Raw genomic sequence first — 20,708 nt, 5'->3', positions numbered from 1 at the left:
CTGGGAATACAGGTGAAAACATTTTCTGTGACATGCTAAAGCAAAGCCAGAGGTCGGTTTCTCCTTCAAATAGTTTCAGTGGAAATCAACAAACTTTACCATCCTTCCCACCACCTGCACTTGAACCTCAGGAACTTGTTGCCATGTCATTTTTTGGCAAAAATGCAGTTTGCCGGACACCTTCCGCCATTTTGATAAGGCATGTGCACAAGCTCATTCCTTTGTAACGGTTTCTAAGTTGTTCAGATGACATTTTTTGTTGCTCACAAAAATAGTGGGGTTTTTGGTTCGTCTCCAACCTCCCCAACACAATGGCTTGAATTAAATGCTTTCGTAAGTTAATATAATGTTTAATTACCAAAGTAGATGCCAAATACAAAGTGTTTGCTGAAATGTGGCTCCGACGGATTTCACTGATGAGGTTGGGACTCGCCATGATGGAGCTTCTTTTTTCGAGCGCTTTTTTTATTTTGATGTCTAATTTTCACTTTTATATGAAATTTCAAGGTTTAGTCATATTAAACCACACAAATACAAACAGGGTCATTTTTCTGCTGCTTTTTTAAAAGTTTAACACCCTATTTTTCAAATAGAGATGCTGTCGCGTTCGGCTCTATTCAAAGCGAACAAACATGGCGGATAGGTGTCCGGTGTTATGCATGTGTACCTATTTTTGTGATGTCTTCACTTACCTGTCTTTGAAATGTTCTTGTCGTGTCTGATGGGTGGAAGTCCAGTCAGGTAGCTCTCTTGTCTGATTTTTTTCTAGTTTTTACCCTTTCAATATACATTAGCTTAAGGACATTGAACACTCGCTGGTGATGTCAAAATTAACGTTAAGTGTTTCCTAATCTCTTCCTGTTGCTTGAAGTTTTGTATTCTGCTGCTTCCTAGGACAGGCAAACCATCACCCATGAGATCTTCTGAAATCAAGTTTTTTGTTACTTTCAGGTTTTCCAAGTTATTGGCGTTGGGGTCGACCATCTCTACAGGCGTTATCACATATGGCGAGTGTGGATGACAGCATCCGCTTTGCTTTGTCTGCTCAGTCATGTATGGCGCCTGCAGGGGATCCCAAAAATCGTTCTTACCCTTGTCCTCATTGCTCAAAGGTCTTCACCCTGTGGAACTCCCGATACTATCATATCAAAGCCATTCATGAGAGGGTGTGTCTAGCATGTGTTTGTGGGAAGGCGTACAATCGCAGGCCAAGTCTGCTCAGACATCAGAAGCTGTGTCCTGCGTACTTGAGTCAGGTGGATAGGGTGGTTCCACATCACGGGGCTTCAAATACTGTTGACACAATGGTGGTACCACATCACGGTGCTTCAAGGGTTGTTGACACAATGATGGTACCACATCACGGTGCTTCAAGGGTTGTTGACACAATGATGGTACCACATCACGGTGCTTCAAGGGCTGTTGACACAATGATGGTACCACATCACGGTGCTTCAAGGGCTGTTGACACAATGGTGGTACCACGTCATGTGGCCTCAGGTGCTATTGAGACAAAAATGGTACCCCAACAAGTTGAACCCCTTTCTCTGACATTAGATACCAAGGCAGCAACGCCGTCACCCCATCATTTTTCTTCAAATATGGTTGTTGCAAAGGAATCGACACATAAAGTAGCTGAGAATACTGTGGAGACAAAAGTGATACCTCATGTGGATTCAAATGTTGAAAGCCAAGATGAATCAGTGTGATTCCTCCAGTCAAAAGTTGTGACTTCAGTATATTCCTGATTGTGATAAAGAAGGGACAGATTTTGTGAAGAACAGTCCGATTGGATCATGCTTCCAATTTGTTTTTGTAATGTAGAAAAAAGTTACTGTGAATGTGAAATCTGAATGTGAAATATTTGGCTGTGTTGCACTATGTAAAAGGTGTGCTGGTTCTTCCCTTCGAAGTCTCATTATAAGTTGTCATCGGTGTTTTGTGGTTGCGTAGACTGTGGCCAGAGGATGTCACGATCCTTTGGTACCAGACATTTTCAAAGAAAGTTCAAAGTTTATTTTACGACACATTAAGTGAATAGTCTGAAATGCCGGAACAGTGAATTAATATGTGAAGGACAGAAACTTTTCACTTTTGAGGAGCTGTCATAAGAATCTAGTATATTTTGACGTTTTGGATGACATGATTAGTCCATGGATGCCCTCATGAGCCTGACAAAGGGTGACTTGGTATATGCTTGAAAGCAACAGCGTGAAGGTTAACACTTTGAAAGGAGGAAACACGCACGAGGAGACGCCTGAACAAGAATCAAGCTGTCTTGCAGTTGTATACCAACTTGATTTTTGTTGCTTTCAGGCAGGTGCGGTGTTGGAATGCCTCGTTTTGTCCAGGTTCAAATTGAGAATGCAGGACTGTCCAGTGAAACTGCTTACTTCTTAAGGCAGCATGATCGCAAGTTTAAAAAGTATGAGTGTCCCCATTGCGACCGTGTGTTTGCCAGCTCGGGAGGACGGTACAACCATGTAAGTAGGATACACAAGGACGTGTCTTATGACTGTGTGTGTGGTGCTCAGTATCGCTTCTCGGAGGGGCTGCAGAACCACCAGGAGTCTTGCAAGGGAGCACAGAACACATAGCAAACCCACATCTTTTAGCACAAGACTTACGATGGTTGTAGCTCTAAGAGCTCCTTGTGACAAGCGGACAGGAGTCCTGCCAGGGAGGACAGAACACATAGCAAACCCACATCTTTTACTACAAGACTTACTATGGTTGTCGCTCTAAGAGCTCGTTGTGACAAGCGGACAGAAGTCCTGCCAGGGAGCACAGAACACATAGCAAACCCACATGTTTTAGTTCAAGACTTATGATGGTTGTCGCTCTAAGAGCTCTTTATGTCATGCGGACAGGAGTCCTGCCAGGGAGCAAAGAACACATAGCAAACCCACATCTTTTAGTACAAGACTTACGATGGTTGTCGCTCTAAGAGCACATTGTGAAAAGGTGGCTGGAGTCCTGCCAAGGAGCAAGGAAAACATGGAAATCCCACATCCTTCAGAAAACAGTCGTAACTCCCATACTTAAGCTTAGACTTTGGATGGTGGTAAAATCGCTTTGTGGACTGAAGCCCAAGTGTCCAACCAGGATACAAAAAAAACATAGCTTGTCTTTATTCTGCCCACAAAGGAATGCAATGAAAAGACATGGATCTCAGTTTGACTTTACTAGTGACTTTTGGTCAACAGCTCATGAGACCTGGTTGCATTGTTCGACAGAAAAGATCTGAGTATTTTGAAAAGGATTTATGATCTGATGCCTTTGTTGAAAACAAAACCATGGCGTCCATTGGATGTTTCTTCGTAGCAAGACTACTGTTCAGTTTAAATACATACCCACAGTTGGAGTTATATCTAACTACTCCACAATTTCTTTCTAGCAAGTGCTGCATGTAACCAGATAATGCTTCCAGATTCTCAACTGTATGGGGACTTGTGGACCAGTGTCTGTGTTTGGGGACTTGTGAACCAGTGTCTGTGTTTGGGGACTTGTGAACCAGTGTCTGTGGACTTGTGAACTATTGTTTGTGTCTCTGTATTGTTATTTGACTTGTGCAGTCTCAACATAAAACCACATTCATGTCCTCCAAGTATTGATCTGGCTTGTCCTAGAAAATATGTTGTGAATTACCTCTTGTTAACAGGGTCAGCTTGAACCGGAAGTTTGCACAAATGCCGTGAAATGGCAGAAAGTATGAATCGTGATGCTTCTTTTATTGCGTCAAAGATCATGATATGACCATGACACAGTTTACAGTTTGTTTGTTTTAATGATAAAAAAAACCATCCAAATAATATACCTCCTGCCTCACATGTTTGAGAAAGTTGGATGTGATTTTAATAAGTTATTCATGCTTATAGAGAGTAATTGGCAGCCGAAAGAGCTGCTGTTAAGTTCGCAGTGTCAGTGGGGATTCTGGGATTGAATTGGCCCCCAACAACTTAAGAGGCGTCCGAATGGATCGGATGGTCAAACTCTGTGACTTAGTTGATACATGTGGATCATTGCTCACTATATTGGTCTATGGATTGTCTGGACCGATTATTTTCAGGCCATCGTGATATAGCTGGAATATTGAAGAGTATGTTATTAAGCAACGAACCCCAAACAAGTTGGCAATATCAACATACCTTGGGTTTTGTGTAGCAAAGCATGACACGGTGTTCATATCTTGAAATGTTCTGGGGCGGTCGGGTAGCCTAGTGGTTAAAGCGTTTGCTCGTCACGCCGAAGACCCGGGTTCGAATCCTGACATGGGTACAATGTGTGAAGCCCATTTCTGGTGTCCCCCGCCGTGATATTGCTGGAATATTGCTAAAAGCGGCGTAAAACCATACTTACTCACTCACCTGAAATGTTCTTGCATTGATGGATGGAGTTTGTACTGGTAGCTGGTCCCTGTTTTGTTTTGTTCGTAGCGTTACCTCAAAGTCAAAGGTTGTACAGCACTTTTATATAATCTTTGTTATGTGTGTTGAGTACTTAAACACTGTTGTGTAACCACTGGGTACATCAATATTCAGTTCTCATGTGAGACTGCTTTCATTGTATGTTTGTGATAACTGTTAGAAAATTGAATTATATATATAAATATGTATTTTTTGAAGCAAGATCAGCAGAGCTGATGTGCTGTGGCTTATAATACAAGGGCATATATCTGAAACAGTAGAAATGTTATTGACGTACAGATCAAATGTGATCAATTTGTACATTTCTTTTTTACCATTTGATCTGAATAAAAGTTTGTTTTTATAACTATTGCTTTTTGTTTGCATTTCCATTATGGGACTGTTTGAAATTAAGGCTGGTCCTTGGCGTCTTTGATGTCCTTGGCGTCTTTGATGTCCTTGGCGTCTTTGATGTCCTTGGCCTGCTTGGCGTCTTTGATGTCCTTGGCATCTTTGATGTCCTTGGCGTCTTTGATGTCCTTGGCGTCTTTGATGCCCTTGGCGTCTTTGATGTCCTTGGCGTCTTTGATGCCCATGGCGTCTTTGATGTCCTTGGCGTCTTTGATGTCCTTGGCGTCTTTGATGTCCATGGCGTCTTTGATGTCCTTGGCGTCTTTGATGTCCATGGCGTCTTTGATGTCCATGGCGTCTTTGATGTCCTTGGCATCCTTGGCGTCCTTGGCCTGCTTGGCGTCCTTGATGTCCTTGATGTTTGCTCCCATGGTATTTAAATCCAGGGAACTTTTACAGCTATGACAAGAACACTTTGACTTTCTTGATTATTTGTGAACATTGTAAAACATTTAAGACTACGATCGGAAAGAAACTGGAGCCCAATTTTCTTGTCTTTCAGGCGTGGATGACTTTGGTAACTATGGTAACAAGTATGTCCAGTCAAGCTACGGTTTTGAGCACGTCGGATCAGGCCCTCCCCCACGCATAGCTCGGGACACAAGTACCGGCAATTACCCGTGTCCTGAGTGCGACAAAGTCTTTACAGGTTACGGGGCTCGATGGCATCACATTGCTGCTAAACATAATCAAGTCACCTATACCTGTGTGTGTGGAAAGGTGTATCTGTATCGCCAGGGTCTGCTGAGGCATCGGAAGACATGTGCACAATGCTGCGTTTGAAGACACTGAGTCAGTGGAGGGTCAGTGTTGAAATATGTTGCAGGGAAAGCTGCATGCATGTGTTGATCGTGACTTTAGACTCGAGGGCAAGGAGTCAACTGAAGCTTACTGTTAACAGTTTGTTGTATTGAAAAGTTTGTCAACAAGGTTTTGTGAGGATTTGTACATGAATCATCCCTGGCATATGCCCATTGTCAGCAACTTTCAATGGGTTCCCATCTTCCTGTATGTCTCGAAGAACCTTCTGTATGTATCTAGCATCCTTCTGTAGGTCTCAAGGAACCTTCTGTTTGTATCTAGCATCCTTCTGTAGGTCTCGAGGAACCTTCTGTAGGTGTCTAGCATCCTTCTGTTGGTCTCCGACATCCTTCTACAATTACAAAACATCAGACACAAAGTACAGTCACTGAACAGAAGCCAAATTGATCATTTGGGTTTGTTTGCCACATTCCTTTAATATTTAGAAGTCTTTTGTTTTCTTTATTAAAATCAAACTGGTCTAGAACAGTATCTTTTTGCTATTTCAGATTTTCATGGCAAGGGGTTTAAGTATCAACAGCCCTATGATATGGTTAACAAGAGACATCCTGACGTTTATTCCACACCTGATCCTTTCCATGGTCATGTGACCACCAGACATTTGCCTGAGCCTATAGAGGGAAGCTACTATTGCCCTGGGTGTGATAAAGTGTTTGCTAGTCAAGGAGCTCGGAGGAACCATTATGTGTCTGTGCATGAGAGGGTTCCCTTTGTGTGTGTTTGTGGCAAGGTCTACAGTTACCAGCAGGGTTTGATAAGGCACAAGAAGACTTGCCAAGTGTGTAGTTGATGTGGCTTGGTTACACACACAGGGAGCATTGTGGTAATTTGACTTCTGTCACTCTCCGGACAGTAGGGTAGCCTAGTGGTTAAAGTGTTCGCTTGTCACGCTGAAGACTCGGGTTCGATTCCCGACATGGGTACAATGTGTGAAGCCCATTTCTGGTGCCCCCCCACCATGATATTGCTGGAATATTGCTAAAAGTAGCGTAAAACCATACTCACTCACTCATTATCCACCTTGTGCTGTTTGGAGGACATTAGAGCAGGCTTTTTGTTGCTTTCAGGTTTTGGTCCCAGTTCCCAGGCCTATGGCACAAGTAATAGAGAGTCTGGTGGAGAATGGTTATACCACAGTACACAAGCTTATCGCGACCCAGCCCACGGGAGCTTCCCGTGCTCTGAATGTGAAGCAGTATTTGCTAGTGCTGGGGCCAGGCTTAACCACATAGCAGCAATACACGACAAACTCACTTATACATGTCCCTGTGGCAAGGCTTATGCTTACAAAACTGGACTTCTGAGGCATAAAAAGAATTGCAAATATTCAACGGTTTCCTAGGATCAAGCCATCTCTTTTGTTTGTTGAGCTGTCCCAGATGGACTTGGTCTGGTAGCCTAGTGGTTAAAGCGTTCGCTCTTCACGCTGAGGACCCGGGTTTGATTCCCGACATGGGTACAATGTGTGAAGCCCATTTCTGGTGTTCCCCGCAGTGATATTCCTGGAATAGTGCTAAAAGCGGCGTAAAACCATACTCACTCACTCTCACTCAGGTTGTTCTTTTGGGGGACAACATGGAAGGAAGGGCTGTAGTAAAGCAATGAAGCATGTAGGAGAATACAAGAAGGATCTACTACTTCTGAATGAACAGATTTTACACAAGCTTTAAGAGGTCTTGAATCTTAGGTGTCTCTTGAAAAGTTATGGAATCGAGATTCTGTCTTAAAAATGGTTAGTGTGCCTTTAAAATAGCTTTAGTTTTCCTTCCCACTCCCCATCTCAAGGAAATTACCTAAAAATAAACTTGTTACCGTATTCGACGTAATAAGCGCCCAGGGCGCTCTCAAAATTAGAAATAGGGGGCTCTTATTAAAATAATATTTTGGTAAATATTGATATATTTTTCCAGGATTTAATTGCCAATAATTAAGGATGCATATAACACACGAGTCTTACATTGATCAATCGGAAGGGGTGCTAATTGAGATTGTTCACCACCCAATATGATTAGTAAATATCGCCGCGGGCGCTTGTTTGAGCGGGGCGCTTATTACGTCGAATACGGTAATAGTTTAGCAAAGCCATGCTGTCAAAAACTTCAAAAGAAGCAATTTTTATGAAATCTATTTGTAACAATGGGATTATTTCCTTCATATGGCTTGGGGCTTTCCTCCCACATTGAGCTGACACGCCACGGTATAACTGGAATACTGTTAAAAGTGGCGTTAAACCCAACTCACTCACTCACTCCTTTATATGGTTCTTGTAATTGTTGGCTGGATCAAACTGAGAGGGAAAATATGTGCTATTAATTTGCATGACCTTGGATTTCGATGAGAGAGCCTTAATAGGCATTGAAATGTATGACTAAAATTCTATACGAATACTGTAAGGTTGGTAATAAGCACGATAAGGATGAAACCTGATGAAGCTCCGTTACGACTACACGTCTCATGTCTAGTTCTTCTATTTCTGTATACCACTGCACCAATGCTCCAGGTCATCTCAAATAAAAGGTAAACGTCTAAGACCTGCATCACTTCGGGCTTTCCTTCCACATTAAGCTGACACGCTGTGATATAACTGGATTACTGTTAAAAGCAGCGTTAAACCCAACTCACTCACTCACTCACTCACTCAAATAAAAGATGATTGTCATTTATTATTCTGTTTATCAGAAAAAAGCATACGGATGTTTTGCTTTCCGGTTTAAAATCCTTCACTGGTGAGCATCCAGAGAAATTGAGAAACATCGTGACTTTATTTTTTGGGATCATGGTGGTTGATAGTAGAGACTGCAATATGAATGCAGCATTTTTTGTCACTGTCTCTTCACACAGTGGCATTCGTCAGCCACAAAATTTACTGTATTCGACATAATAAGCGCCCTGGGCGCTCTCAAAATTAGAAATAGGGGGCTCTTATAAGAATATTATTTTGGTGAAAAACAAGAGAGTTGAAAGATCGTAAATTTCGTGGTTTATGCTGACAGCCTGAAATGTTTATATACGACAGATAGATTTTTCCAGAAATTTATTTCCCATAATTAAGGATGCATATAACACGCATATTATACACGAATAAGTCTTGTGTACATTGATCAATCGGAAGGGGTGTTAGTTGGGATTGTTCACTAGACAATATATTAGCAAATATCGCCGTGGGCGCTTATAACGTCGAATACGGTATTTCATTTTCATAATGGAGGACCATTTTTCTGTTTTATTTTGCAATGGGAAACAAATTATTTTGGAAGCATTTTTCCGAATCATTAAAGCAAGTTAAAACCATGAATACAGAAATGTTTTTTGTTGTTTTCAGGTGTTCATGGTTATGAGAACCTAAACATCATTCCACCTAGGCAATATTTGCAAGAAGTGAGTGACCAGTCCATTCCCATCCTAACACCCTCTAGAAACACTGGTCAAATCCAAGGAAATTATGTTTGTCCTCAGTGCGGCAAAGTGTTCTCTGGCTACGGGGCCAGATGGAATCACATTCAAGCTAAACACAACAATGTTAAGTTTGCCTGTGTTTGTGGCAAGACCTACATGTATTGTCAAGGGCTGATTAAACACAAGAAGACATGTGCCACCTTTATAGCTGCAACTACAGCATAGCCTATGACCACCTACATTAGGATATGAGGCAGTTTCAACAAATGAAATCTATCCAGCCTGACAGGTGCCGTTGTCCGAAGATTTTCATCATTGATGATGTGTCATTTGGTGTTCAACCCAAGACTGTCTGGACTTTGTACTAGTTTTGAACACTGCATCCAGTCTTTGTTTTTCGAGGATCTTATTTCAGGAACATTTTCCTACTTTTATGTATTGGGTATTTTGTCTTTATTTTGTCGTAAATGTGAAGTTAACACATGCATTCAATTAGTTATCAAAGAATGAGATAACTTGTGAAATGATCTTGAGGGGTATATGGTGTGAGGTACCCCTTGTGTGATGGCCTTGGGTACATAGGCTCACACACAAGTTCATCTGTAGACAACACATTTATCTCACTGACTTTGATTCATACAGACCCGGTATATATGTCCAAAGTTTCACTGAATAAGAGGGGCGGTCGGGTAGCCTTGTGGTTAAAGCGTTCACTCGTCATGCCGAAAACCCGGGTTTGATTCCCGACATGGGTACAATGTGTGAAGCCCATTTCTGGTGTCCCCGGCCATGATATTGCTGGAATACTAAAAGTGTCGTAAAACCATACTGACTCACTCCCATGGTAAGACAACAAATATTCAGCCATTTTCTGACAGATTTCTCAGCCGGCGACATGAGCGGGCAGCATGGAAAATGATTGCCACTCCTTAACCAATCTAAGCTAGTATTTTAATGAATGGTGAGATAATAAAGAAATGTGGTCAAGTTAAATGACTTATTTTTACAGAAATGCATTTCCATCCTTGAATATATTGGTGGTCAATGTTTGCTCAGTACATGGATGAATGAACAGTGAAGGGGAGGTCGGGTAGCCTAGTGGTTAAAGCGTTGGATGGTCGGGCCAAAGACCTGGGTTCGATTCCCCATATGGGAATACAATGTTTAAAGCCTATTTCTGGCGTCCCCTGCCGTAATATTGCTGAAAGAGGCACAAAACCATACTCCCTCACTCACTACGAACAGTGATCTTTAAAGATTTAACAACTTAAACAACTTCCGATTGCTTGAGACTTCTGTTAATGTGCAGAATCAAACGCTTATAATATCTGATCCAAGTAAAGGCATACCAACAAAACTCATGGCAGACCAAATGTTATTTTTCTTCTTTGACGCCCTTTGTACTTATTTTACATGAAACTGAACCACATTGTCTTGTTGCGTCAGTTGTTCCCTGATAATCAAGTTGTATGTTGACACACGATGAGCAGGAAGACTAATACCTGCAATAAAGGTTCGATTTCTCATCTTTGTTTTGCTCGTATATTTCTTGATGTTGGCCTCCACATTACACACACATTTCAATTTTATCATGTTCTTCAGGACTTCAATATCTTTGCGTTTATAAAGGTTAAACTGAGTAAATCTGGGTCATTGCCATGCAAATTCGGAATTGATTGTACACTGGCCACAGCGATAGGGCTAGATGAATTGCTGACTTGTGTAAGATAACTGTAGAGAACTCCAATCTTCAGCAGTCTGTTAATGAGAAACATGGCCATGGGGAACATGTGAATACGCAGTTTATTCCAGTGTCAGACCATTTGAAGGATGTGCCAGACAGCAATCTCAGCAGCGATGTCTACAAAACAATATTTGCATGCCACAGATAACTGACTTATGTTTGAACTGGTTCTGATTTTACTTGAAGATGGAACACACATACAGGCTGTTCGAAAAGAAAATTTGTATCAATACATACAGCGTTAGAAACTAACAGTTTTAGACCACTAGTCCTTATAATGATAACATATAGCAAAACCCTAAAGAAGGGCAAATTTCTACTAGTCCTTATGATACCTTAACTATTGGGCAGTTTGGCAAGGACTATAGGACTAGTGCCAATTTCTTACGCTGACATACTTCAGATCTGTAATGCTGCGTCCTCCTCCTTGGTTTAGGGGAACAGGTGGCCCAGTCGTCTAAGACGCCGCAATTCACTGTGCAGAGTTGCGTCTCTTGGGCACTCCAGAAACCTATGATTGTGGGTTCGAATCCTGGGCACCCCGATTATGTTTCTAGGTTTGTCAGCACCATACCCGTGCTCGTGGGTTTCACCGAAGTGGTAAACTTCCGAGACCTGCATCACTTTGGCGTTTCCTCCCCGCTGACACGCTGTGATATAACTGGAATACTGTTAAAACGGCATTAAACCAAACTCACTCACACCTCCCTGGTCTTGTGGATAGACAGGTTGGAAGTAGACAGGTTGGAAGAGTGGAAGGCTGGTGGTTCGATCACACCGGGGATGTTATTTTGTTATTTCGCTGCAGGAGATAAAGACTGGTTGGCTTGGAGTCAGTCCAGGATGTGGGCAGGGTATCTTTGTTCAGCTGCAGCATGGCATCTCGTGGGGGAGCGGTGGCACTATAAGACCTGCATTAGTCCTGACCAGTACAAGCAGCCACACACAAACACACACACTTGCAGGCATGTCGCATACAAGTTTAATGATCTTGAACCCCATTTCACCCTACTGTCAGTTCAGGATGTGAGCAGGGTATCTTTGTTTAGCTGCAGCATGGCATCTCAGGGGGGAGCGGTGGCACTATAAGACCTTCATTAGTCCTGACCAGTACAAGCAGCCACACACAAACACACACTTGCAGGCATGTCGCATGTAAGTTTAATGATCCTGAATCCACCCAATTTCACACCACCTGTAATGCTGCACACATTCCCCTCTTGGTTTTGGTGTCCGGTGCAAGGAAAGGTAGCCTTTGGTGACTGAGTCACCTCTACCTTGTATTTCTTAAGAAGGAGCTTCAGAATTGACATCGTATTCGACGGCGATATTTGCTGATATATTGGCTAGTGATTAATCCCAATTAGCACTCCTTCTGGTTGATCAATGTACACAAGACTTATTTATTGGTGTATAATACACACGTGTGTGTTTTATGCACCCTTAATTATGGGCAATTAAATTCTGGAAACGTATATTTGTTGTATATAAACATTTCAGGCTGTCAGCGTAAACCACGAAATTTACCATCTTTCAGCTCTGTTTTTTCCCACCAAAATAATATTCTAATAACAGCCCCCTAGTTCTAATTTTGAGAGCGCCCTAGGCACTTATTACGTCATATACGGTATTTGGTTATAGTGAAATCATGATCATGTGTTTCATTTTGCAATATTATTTCTTGGGAATAGTTTATGGTTTATAGATGTTCGTAACGGTTTGGTCATAGTTTAAGTGCTCTTCTTTTCTGATAGAAACATTACAAGTAACAAAGTTACAGCTTAAATCGTTTCAGATATGGGTTGCTCAGTTGTTTGAGGACACAATTCACTGCAGAGTGGCATCCAATGGGTGCACAGGTATTATATGATTGTGGGTTCGAATCCCAGATTTACCTTGATTATGATCCCTGGTTTGGCGGCACCATCATCGCTATCGGTTTCTCCAAAGTGGTAGACATATAGACTTGACTCACTTCTTGCTTTTCCAGCATATTAAACTGAGACCTTATGTGATTAAATTTATGTTCACTGCTCCCTTAAAGCTAACGGATCATTCCTCGCTCGATATAATCTTGTCTACAAAACATTCAGACTAGGCTTTCCTTGTTCATTGCAGGATTTGGTTATGGCAGTCTTGTGGCAACAGGTCCAAGAGGGGATTTTGTCCAGGATAGGAGAGAGATTGCCTTAAATGATCAGCATCAGTTTCCTAATGCAGCTTTGTTGTCTGTGTCCAGCAACTTCCCTTGCTCACACTGTGACAAGGTCTTCGCTAGTATTGGATCTAGAAGGAACCATTTTGCCTCCAAGCATACTGATACCAAGTTTTCTTGTCTTTGTGGCAAGGAGTACCTCTATCTGACCAGCCTAACCCGACACAAGCGATACTGCCCTCATATTGCTGCAAAGAAAACCTAACCAATTGTATTTTCTGTGGACCTACAAAACTATAACAGACAGAAGTGGATGAGAACATATTTTTTTGCTTTCAGATATTCATGGTTATGGCAGCAGCTTTGAAGGCAGACCAAGCCTGTACATGCAACAGGCTCGCCTACCGCCATCTTTGTCCAATAGAGCATTTGAGCAGTTTGTTGCCCCACGTAACACTGAGCCAGACACAAGTGGCTTCCCTTGTTCTCAGTGCGACAAAACCTTTGCCAGTCCAGGATCCAGGTGGAATCACATAGCTGCTAAACATCGCAAAGCCACCTACCCCTGTGCCTGTGGGAAGGTGTACACATATATCACTGGTCTGACTGCTCATAAGAAACATTGCCCTTTGAGATCTCTACCAGTAAACACTAATACCAGTCAGTAATTTATGAAGAGGCAAGTGCAAAGGTACCTAGACTGATGGAAATATTACCCAGTGGGACAGTGCCCTTGAATACCAAGCCATATTGTTTGAAATCTACAATGCATATTTGATGATCTGATGCAGTACGGGTATTTGAAACCCATGAAGACACGGATTAGAATAGGTCTTCAGCAACTCGTGCTTGTCGTTAGAGGTGTCGAACAGGATGGGGTGGTCAGGGTCGCTGACTTGGTTGATGCATGTCATCGTATCCCAATTGCAAGGATCGATGCTAATGATATCAATCACTGGATAGTCTGGTCCAGACTCCATTATTTAAAGACCGCTGTCATACAGCTGGAATATTGCTGAGTGCGGCGTAAAACTAAAAACAAACAACCAACAAACCGTGTTAGAATTGCCTAAAGAGATCACTACCAAATAATGTTAGTCAGTTATACCAATTAGAGATTGACAGAAAATACCAATCCGTAATGTTTGAAGTGCATACACATGATCTGATGCAATATAAGAATTGCCAAAGGACATCACTACCAAATCAGTAATATTTAAGCGCCCAGGCCCAGGGACTGAAGCATCATAAAAATATGGTCCAGTCGGAGATTACCAGTCCATAATGTTTGAATTGCATATTAATTGATCTGATGCAATATTAGTATATTAGTATATTGTCGTAAAAGGCGACTAACGGGATGGGGTGGTCAGGCTCGCTGACTTGGTTGATGCATGTCATCGATCCCAATTGCGCAGATCAATGCTCATGATATTAATCACTGGATTGTCTGGTCCAGACTCGATTATTTACAGACCGCAGTCATATAGCTGGAATATTGCTGAGTGCAGCGTACACCAACCAATCATGAGAACATAGTGATTTCTTACGTGCGTGATGCAACAAGGTCATGTGTGTCCAGTGAGTACATTTCAGACCAAGTCTTGCTTTCCAAGTTCAAGCTCACATGGCTAAGGAAGCTATTGTGTCAGCTTCTGACTTGAACATTTATTTGTGATAATGTTTCATGATTTGCTGTGAGATCAGGTCTGTTATTTCCAAGCTTTTGTGAAAGGATATGACAATTATCTTCAAGGTGCCAATGCACTAAATGAAAGTTCTCCCCTGACACCTGAAGCTACTGGTTAATTAGTTAGTATGTTTGTATAATGACTACCTGTTTTACAATTAAAATAAAAGTGTTTCCTTTTTGATGAGTTTAATGTTCTTGATTAACATTGTTGAAGTCATCAACTTATTGACGTCCAGGCTTGTTGAATTAGCAGCACACACTTGACATCAAACCCATGCTTGCCGTAAATGGCAACTATGCTTGTCGTAAAAGGCGACTAACGGGATCGGGTGGTCAGACTCGCTGACTTGGTTGATGCATGTCATCGATCCCAATTGCGTGGATCGATGCTCATGATATTAATGACTGGATTGTCTGCTCCAGACTGGATTATTTACAGACTGCCATCATATAGCTGGAATATTGCTGAGTGCGGCGTAAAACAACAAACCAACCAACCAACCTTGACATCAACAGATTGTCAACACAGCTCTTAGAAATTACTGTCAAACACCATTGTGTCGAACTTTGAATTTGAACTTACTCGTGTCTCAAAGTAAAAGGGGGCGGTCAGGTAGCCTAGTGGTTAAAGCGTTTGCTCGTCACGCCGAAGACCCGGGTTCGATTCCTGACATGGGCACAATGTGTGAAGCCCATTTCTTGTGTCCCCCGCCGTGATATTGCTGGAATATTGCTAAAAGCGGCGTAAAACCATACTCACTCACTCACTCACTCAAAGTAAAAGCTTGGTCCCGGCGTATTCCTTCTTTATTCATTTTTGGTGGTGTCAAACTTCGGATAACTCTAATTATTTACGTAGGTCCCTTCAACTTCGACACTATGGTTTTGGTTAAGGCTGGGACGGGTAACTTGGGTTCTCCGGTCGGGTGGGTCCAAAGTAGGACTCGGGTACCCATAGCACTCCCCGGACTCGTGGTTAGTCACGCGACATATTGTTTAATGACAAAAACTATTTAAGACTCTATGGGTACACTATAAGTCACTTTTCTTTCTGACAATGCACCCATTCCTTCTGACTTTTGTATATCTGAATAAAGATAAAACTTCATGCAGTAAACAGTGTATGCATGACCAGATCGATTTACATGTGTATCTAAATACATTTTGCCAGGGCTAAGGTCAAACTTTTCCAAATTGGACAGTTTGTACCTATCTCTGAATATCTACAGTGGTACCCGGGTTGGGTCTGGTAATAGGGTGGAGGGTACCCAGATAGTAAATTTGGACTCGTCCCAGCCCTAGTTTTGAATGTGTCTGTAGGGCAGTTAGATAATCCCTTGGAAATGCGCAATTGAGTTGCATGCTGCAAATCATGATGTATCTGATTATATGCCTAGGAATGCCTACACATCTTCAAACAAACCTCATTGTGGTTCCTCTTGAGACATTTTTGCTGCGGTCTATTTGTGTGTACATAATCAATTCTTGGCTGAGCAAACAAGTGTTTGATAGTATGATCAACATTCTATACTGTCAGGATGCACCACTACCTAATCAGGTCACACATTATGACCAGGCTTGCTCAGTATTGTTGTTGGCTGTGTTGGCAGGCGTTGGTTCTTTGGACATATGGGACAGTGGGTTAGCCTAGTGGTTAAGGTGTTCGCTTATCACGCCCTAGAACTGGGTTCGATTCCCCACATGTGTAGAACGCGTGAAGCCCATTCTGGTGTCCGCTGCCATGATACTGCTGGAATATTTGTCAAAGCTGTGTAAGACCATACTCACTCACTCTTTGGACATTTTTTGACAGAATCCCCTCAAAGACAGATGGATGATTTTTTGGATAGAATGTGGAGTTCTTATCTCAGATGGATTGTTTTTCATCTGCATAACTACATGTGTTCTCACCTTCTGCAGTAGCTTACAATCAATGCACACTGAGTTTCACATCTGACATACACTTGACATATTGACATACAAATACATCAGACTTGGACAAAGACAAATTATGCAGGTTTCAAACTCACTTTAAAAATATATATCGTGATTGCCTCTGCTTTATCATTGAAACTAATCACTTATCTAAAAATGTCAGTCATCATTCTATATTATCGTAGATTGCTTTAAAATTTAAAAAAAATGTTCATAAAATATTTGAAATTGTAAAAAATGCCTTTAGAATATTTTTGAAAAATGACACCCAGAGAGATCAGAGCAGACTTTTTGTTACTTTCAGATCCGTGTGGTTACAACAGTAGTTCCCTGTTTCTGACACAAGAGAGTTATGCTGACTCAGCTCATTTCAATGTTGGGAGCACTCATGACAGAAATACTGGCAACTTCCAGTGTCATAATTGTGATAAAGTCTTCTCAAGTCATGGCGCGCGATGGCATCACATTGCTGCCAAGCATAATAAAGTCACACACGCTTGTGTTTGTGGCAAGGTTTATCTGTACAGACAAGGCTTACTCCGACACAAGAAAACATGCGGCCAAGCTATATAGGTGAAAACATGCAGCCAAGCTATATAGGTGAAAACGTGCAGCCAAGCTATATAGGTGAAAAAGTGCAGCCAAGCTATATACGGTGAAAACGTGCAGCCAAGCTATATAGGTGAAAACGTGCAGCCAAGCTATATAGGTGAAAACGTGCAGCCAAGCTATATAGGTATAAACCTGCAGCCAAGCTATATAGGTGAAAACCTGCAGCCAAGCTATATAGGTGAAAACGTGCAGCCAAGCTCTGGAGCTGTTTTAGATATTTTAAATTTTGACCTTGATTTGACTTTCACACATCGACCATACTGAAAGCTGTAACTTCGTATGGTGTTTGCTCAACCGTTTTGTTTGGAATATCCTGACATTTGGTACATGTGTAGCTGGTATCTGGACTACACATCTTCCGTATTTCGCGGTATCTTAGATTTTGACCTTTAATTGCTCTTTGACCTTTGACCTTTGCACTTTGACCTTTGCACTTTGACCTTTGACCTTTGCACTTTGACCATGCTCGTAAATTGTCTGGAAATGAATACCCTGTCACTGTAAACATCATCTTGGAAACCACTGGATCAATGTATTTTAATATTTCATCTTGCTTTGACCTGAAATCTTATGGCCATTTCTCAGCCGTTAAATTTCAGAATGTCATAACATTTGGTAGTTACGTCGATTTTGTTCAAATCATTGGGATTTCACTGTGATTTTAGTGAAACAATTGGAAAATTGTATGGCATTAGGAATTATTGGCATTAGAAATGATTGTCCTCAGAAGGTTAAGAAGGGTCAAGAGTTGAAACTTTGTGCAGTCAATTCAACTGTTGTGTATAACAACAATGTTCTATAATAGTGCATTCATTCTTGGAGATTTAGAAACATTATGGTTATTTGGTTCATGTTTATTATTACGATTTTGTGTTTGGTTTTTATACAGTGACGTGTCACTAGTATATTCAGTGTGTTCGTGTTAATGTTTTTTTATAGTGATTCATTAACACATTCTTTTTGTATCGTCAGTATTGCATAATGGACTATGCACAGCAGGGATTGCTTATGATTATTGAATGAGCTTTTATCGCTGTTATTTGTAGAAGTTATCCATCTGTTTAAGGTGCCCCACTATTACCCACTAGTTCTAAATGATCAACCAAAATGTTTTAGACTTGGTTTTTATTACTTTCAGATTTTCATGGTTATGGGAGATCCTTTGGAGATGGCCCATTTACAGATCCTTATCAAGGAATGAGGACATCCTTACATGGGCTTTCTTCTGCTTTCACAAATCCTTCTAAGGATGTGAACTTAACTGTGCACGAAAGTCAGTCTTTCCCTTGTTCAGAATGTGACAAAGTTTTCACCAACTATGGTGCCCGATACAATCATAAGGCAGCAATCCATGACAAAGTCAGAAACTCGTGTATTTGTGGAAAGGCTTATGCTTACCGACCAGGCTTAATTCGCCATCAGAAGTCCTGTTCGGTGTTCCTAACGGAGAACACACCTCCAAACTTGTTGTGATGTCACTGCCTTCAGTTTTCATTTCTGCACATGAACTCCAGTGCTTATGGATGAATGAATGTCTTGTGATCATCAGGACGGCTTGTTAAATATTTGTTACACAAATATATTTCTAGAACAAGCATTTTTGTTTCTTTCAGGTTATGGCAGTTTTCTGCCGGCAGCTATCCCCAATTCTGGTGTGTTCCTCAGTGCTGCTGTTGACAGACCTGCAGAAGGTTCAACTGGTGGCCAAGGCTCCCATCCTTGTCCCCACTGTGATAGAGTGTTTGTCAGTTCCAGGTCGAGGATGTACCACATTGAGGCTATCCATGAACACAGGAGCTTCTCTTGTGTATGTGGCAAGGTTTACAAATATCGAACAGGGCTACAGACACATCTGAGGCAGAGTTTTTCTTGTGTTGCTGCAATGGGGAGCTCTGGCACTCCACAAGAGTCCTTTCAATAATTGTACAGAAGGTTGAACGCGTCTGATATTTGTGTGAATAATGAATGATTCACAGGATTGAGCTAATGGATTGCAACACCCTTGGTTGTTATGATAGAGACATTGGTATACTGTATTCGATGTAATAGGCGCCCCGCTCTAATAAGAGTCCACAGCGATATTTGCTAGCCTATTGGCAAGTGAACCATCCCAATTAGCACCCCTTCCGATTGATCAATGTGCACAAGATTTATTTAGTCGTGTATAATACGCACAGGCTTTTCTTTTGTATCATCTCAGGCTGTCAGCATAAACTACGAAATTTACAATCTTTCAACTCCGTTTTTTTCTCACTAAAATTATATTCTAATAAGAGCCCCCTATTTGTAATTTTGAGAGCACCCTGGGCTCTTATTACGTCGAAAACAGTAAATGTACCTTTGGTGAATTGGGTTCTTGTGGATCAACATCATGCTTTGTCGAAGATGTCACACTGGCAAGGAAAAATTAATGAGACATGGTTTTGATGTGTTCTCAGTCAAATAGGGGCGGTCGGGTAGCCTAGTGGTTAAAGCGTTCACTCGTCACGCCGAAAACCCGAGTTCCATTCCCGATGTGTACAATGTGTGAAGCCCATTTATGGTGTCCCCTGCCGTGATATTGCTGGAGCGTTGCTAAAAGCGGCGTAAAACCATACTCACTTACTCTTAGTCAATTAATTGTCAAGGATCTGGACACCCAAGTATGCTTTGTCTTTATTGCAATAGTTTCTTTTCCAGATAGAATGATAGAAAAAGGGAATAAAGAGATTATATATACTTGGCTTTGTTCAGAGGTTGTTTTTCTTTTAAGATGGAAGGCAATGAGGATTTTTAGAGTGGCAAATGCAAACATCAAAATGGACACTTTCTAGAACAAGCATTTTTGTTTCTTTCAGGTTATGGCAGTTTTCTGCCGGCAGCTATCCCCAATTCTGGTGTGTTCCTCAGTGCTGCTGTTGACAGACCTGCAGAAGGTTCAACTGGTGGCCAAGGCTCCCATCCTTGTCCCCACTGTGATAGAGTGTTTGTCAGTTCCAGGTCGAGGATGTACCACATTGAGGCTATCCATGAACACAGGAGCTTCTCATGTGTATGTGGCAAGGTTTACAAATATCGAACAGGGCTACAGCAGCACCTAAGACAAAGTTTTTCTTGTGCTGCTGCGACAGGAAGCACAGATCCTCCTCAACACTATGTTCAATATTAGGATTGAAGGAGAATATACCTCTGTTTGCTCTCTCTGAATATCTGGAGTGAATTCTTGATGGATTGGATATACTGATGTGTGACGTTAATAGAGTCATTGGTATGGATATTGTTCTTTGTGAATTGTCAAGGATCAGTGTACAGAAGGAATTTTTGTTACTTTCAGGTTTTCATGGTTCTGGTGTTGCTGGTGGCATGCTCATGAAAAGCATGTATCGTGGCCAGTTCTCTCATGCTGCAGAGTTTGCTGGTGGAGGTGGGGGTGACTTGCAACCATCCTTTCCATGCCCCCACTGCGACAGGATGTTCATGACTTACAGAGCCAGAACATTCCACGTCGAAGCCATCCACCAGCAGCTCAGCTTCGCCTGTGTCTGTGGGAAGGTT

The 20,708-nt window shown here is 41.7% G+C and overlaps 2 protein-coding genes across 2 annotated transcripts in view; one reads left to right on the top strand and one right to left on the bottom strand.

The window, feature by feature from the left end:
• Positions 1–4,816: 4,816 nt before the first annotated feature.
• Positions 4,817–5,188, bottom strand: LOC139448755 (small ribosomal subunit protein bS6-like). Its single transcript, XM_071230292.1, has one exon. It carries the CDS (start codon positions 5,186–5,188, stop codon positions 4,817–4,819), a length of 372 nt encoding a protein of 123 aa, XP_071086393.1.
• A 152-nt stretch (positions 5,189–5,340) lies between these two features.
• Positions 5,341–20,708, top strand: part of LOC139448754 (zinc finger protein 11-like) — a 32,584-nt gene continuing 17,216 nt past the window's right edge. The window contains exons 1-8 of the mRNA XM_071230291.1: positions 5,341–5,350; positions 6,128–6,388; positions 6,707–6,739; positions 12,898–13,056; positions 13,274–13,507; positions 18,788–18,981; positions 20,012–20,138; positions 20,488–20,697. Coding sequence (XP_071086392.1) covers positions 5,341–5,350; positions 6,128–6,388; positions 6,707–6,739; positions 12,898–13,056; positions 13,274–13,507; positions 18,788–18,981; positions 20,012–20,138; positions 20,488–20,697 — 1,228 coding nt within the window. The remainder of the gene's footprint in view (positions 5,351–6,127; positions 6,389–6,706; positions 6,740–12,897; positions 13,057–13,273; positions 13,508–18,787; positions 18,982–20,011; positions 20,139–20,487; positions 20,698–20,708) is intronic.

Source organism: Haliotis cracherodii, unplaced genomic scaffold (genome assembly GCF_022045235.1).
Source record: "Haliotis cracherodii isolate W230 unplaced genomic scaffold, xgHalCrac1.p SCAF_7, whole genome shotgun sequence".
In the NCBI taxonomy this organism is placed as follows: domain Eukaryota; kingdom Metazoa; phylum Mollusca; class Gastropoda; order Lepetellida; family Haliotidae; genus Haliotis; species Haliotis cracherodii.
The sequence above is the reverse complement of the archived record's forward strand: the minus strand, read 5'-3'. Positions and strand labels throughout refer to the sequence as shown.

Coding starts and splice junctions, on each gene's coding strand:
- LOC139448755 (XM_071230292.1), bottom strand. CDS start 5,188: ATGGGAGCAAACATCAAGGACATCAAGGACGCCAAGCAGGCCAAGGAC.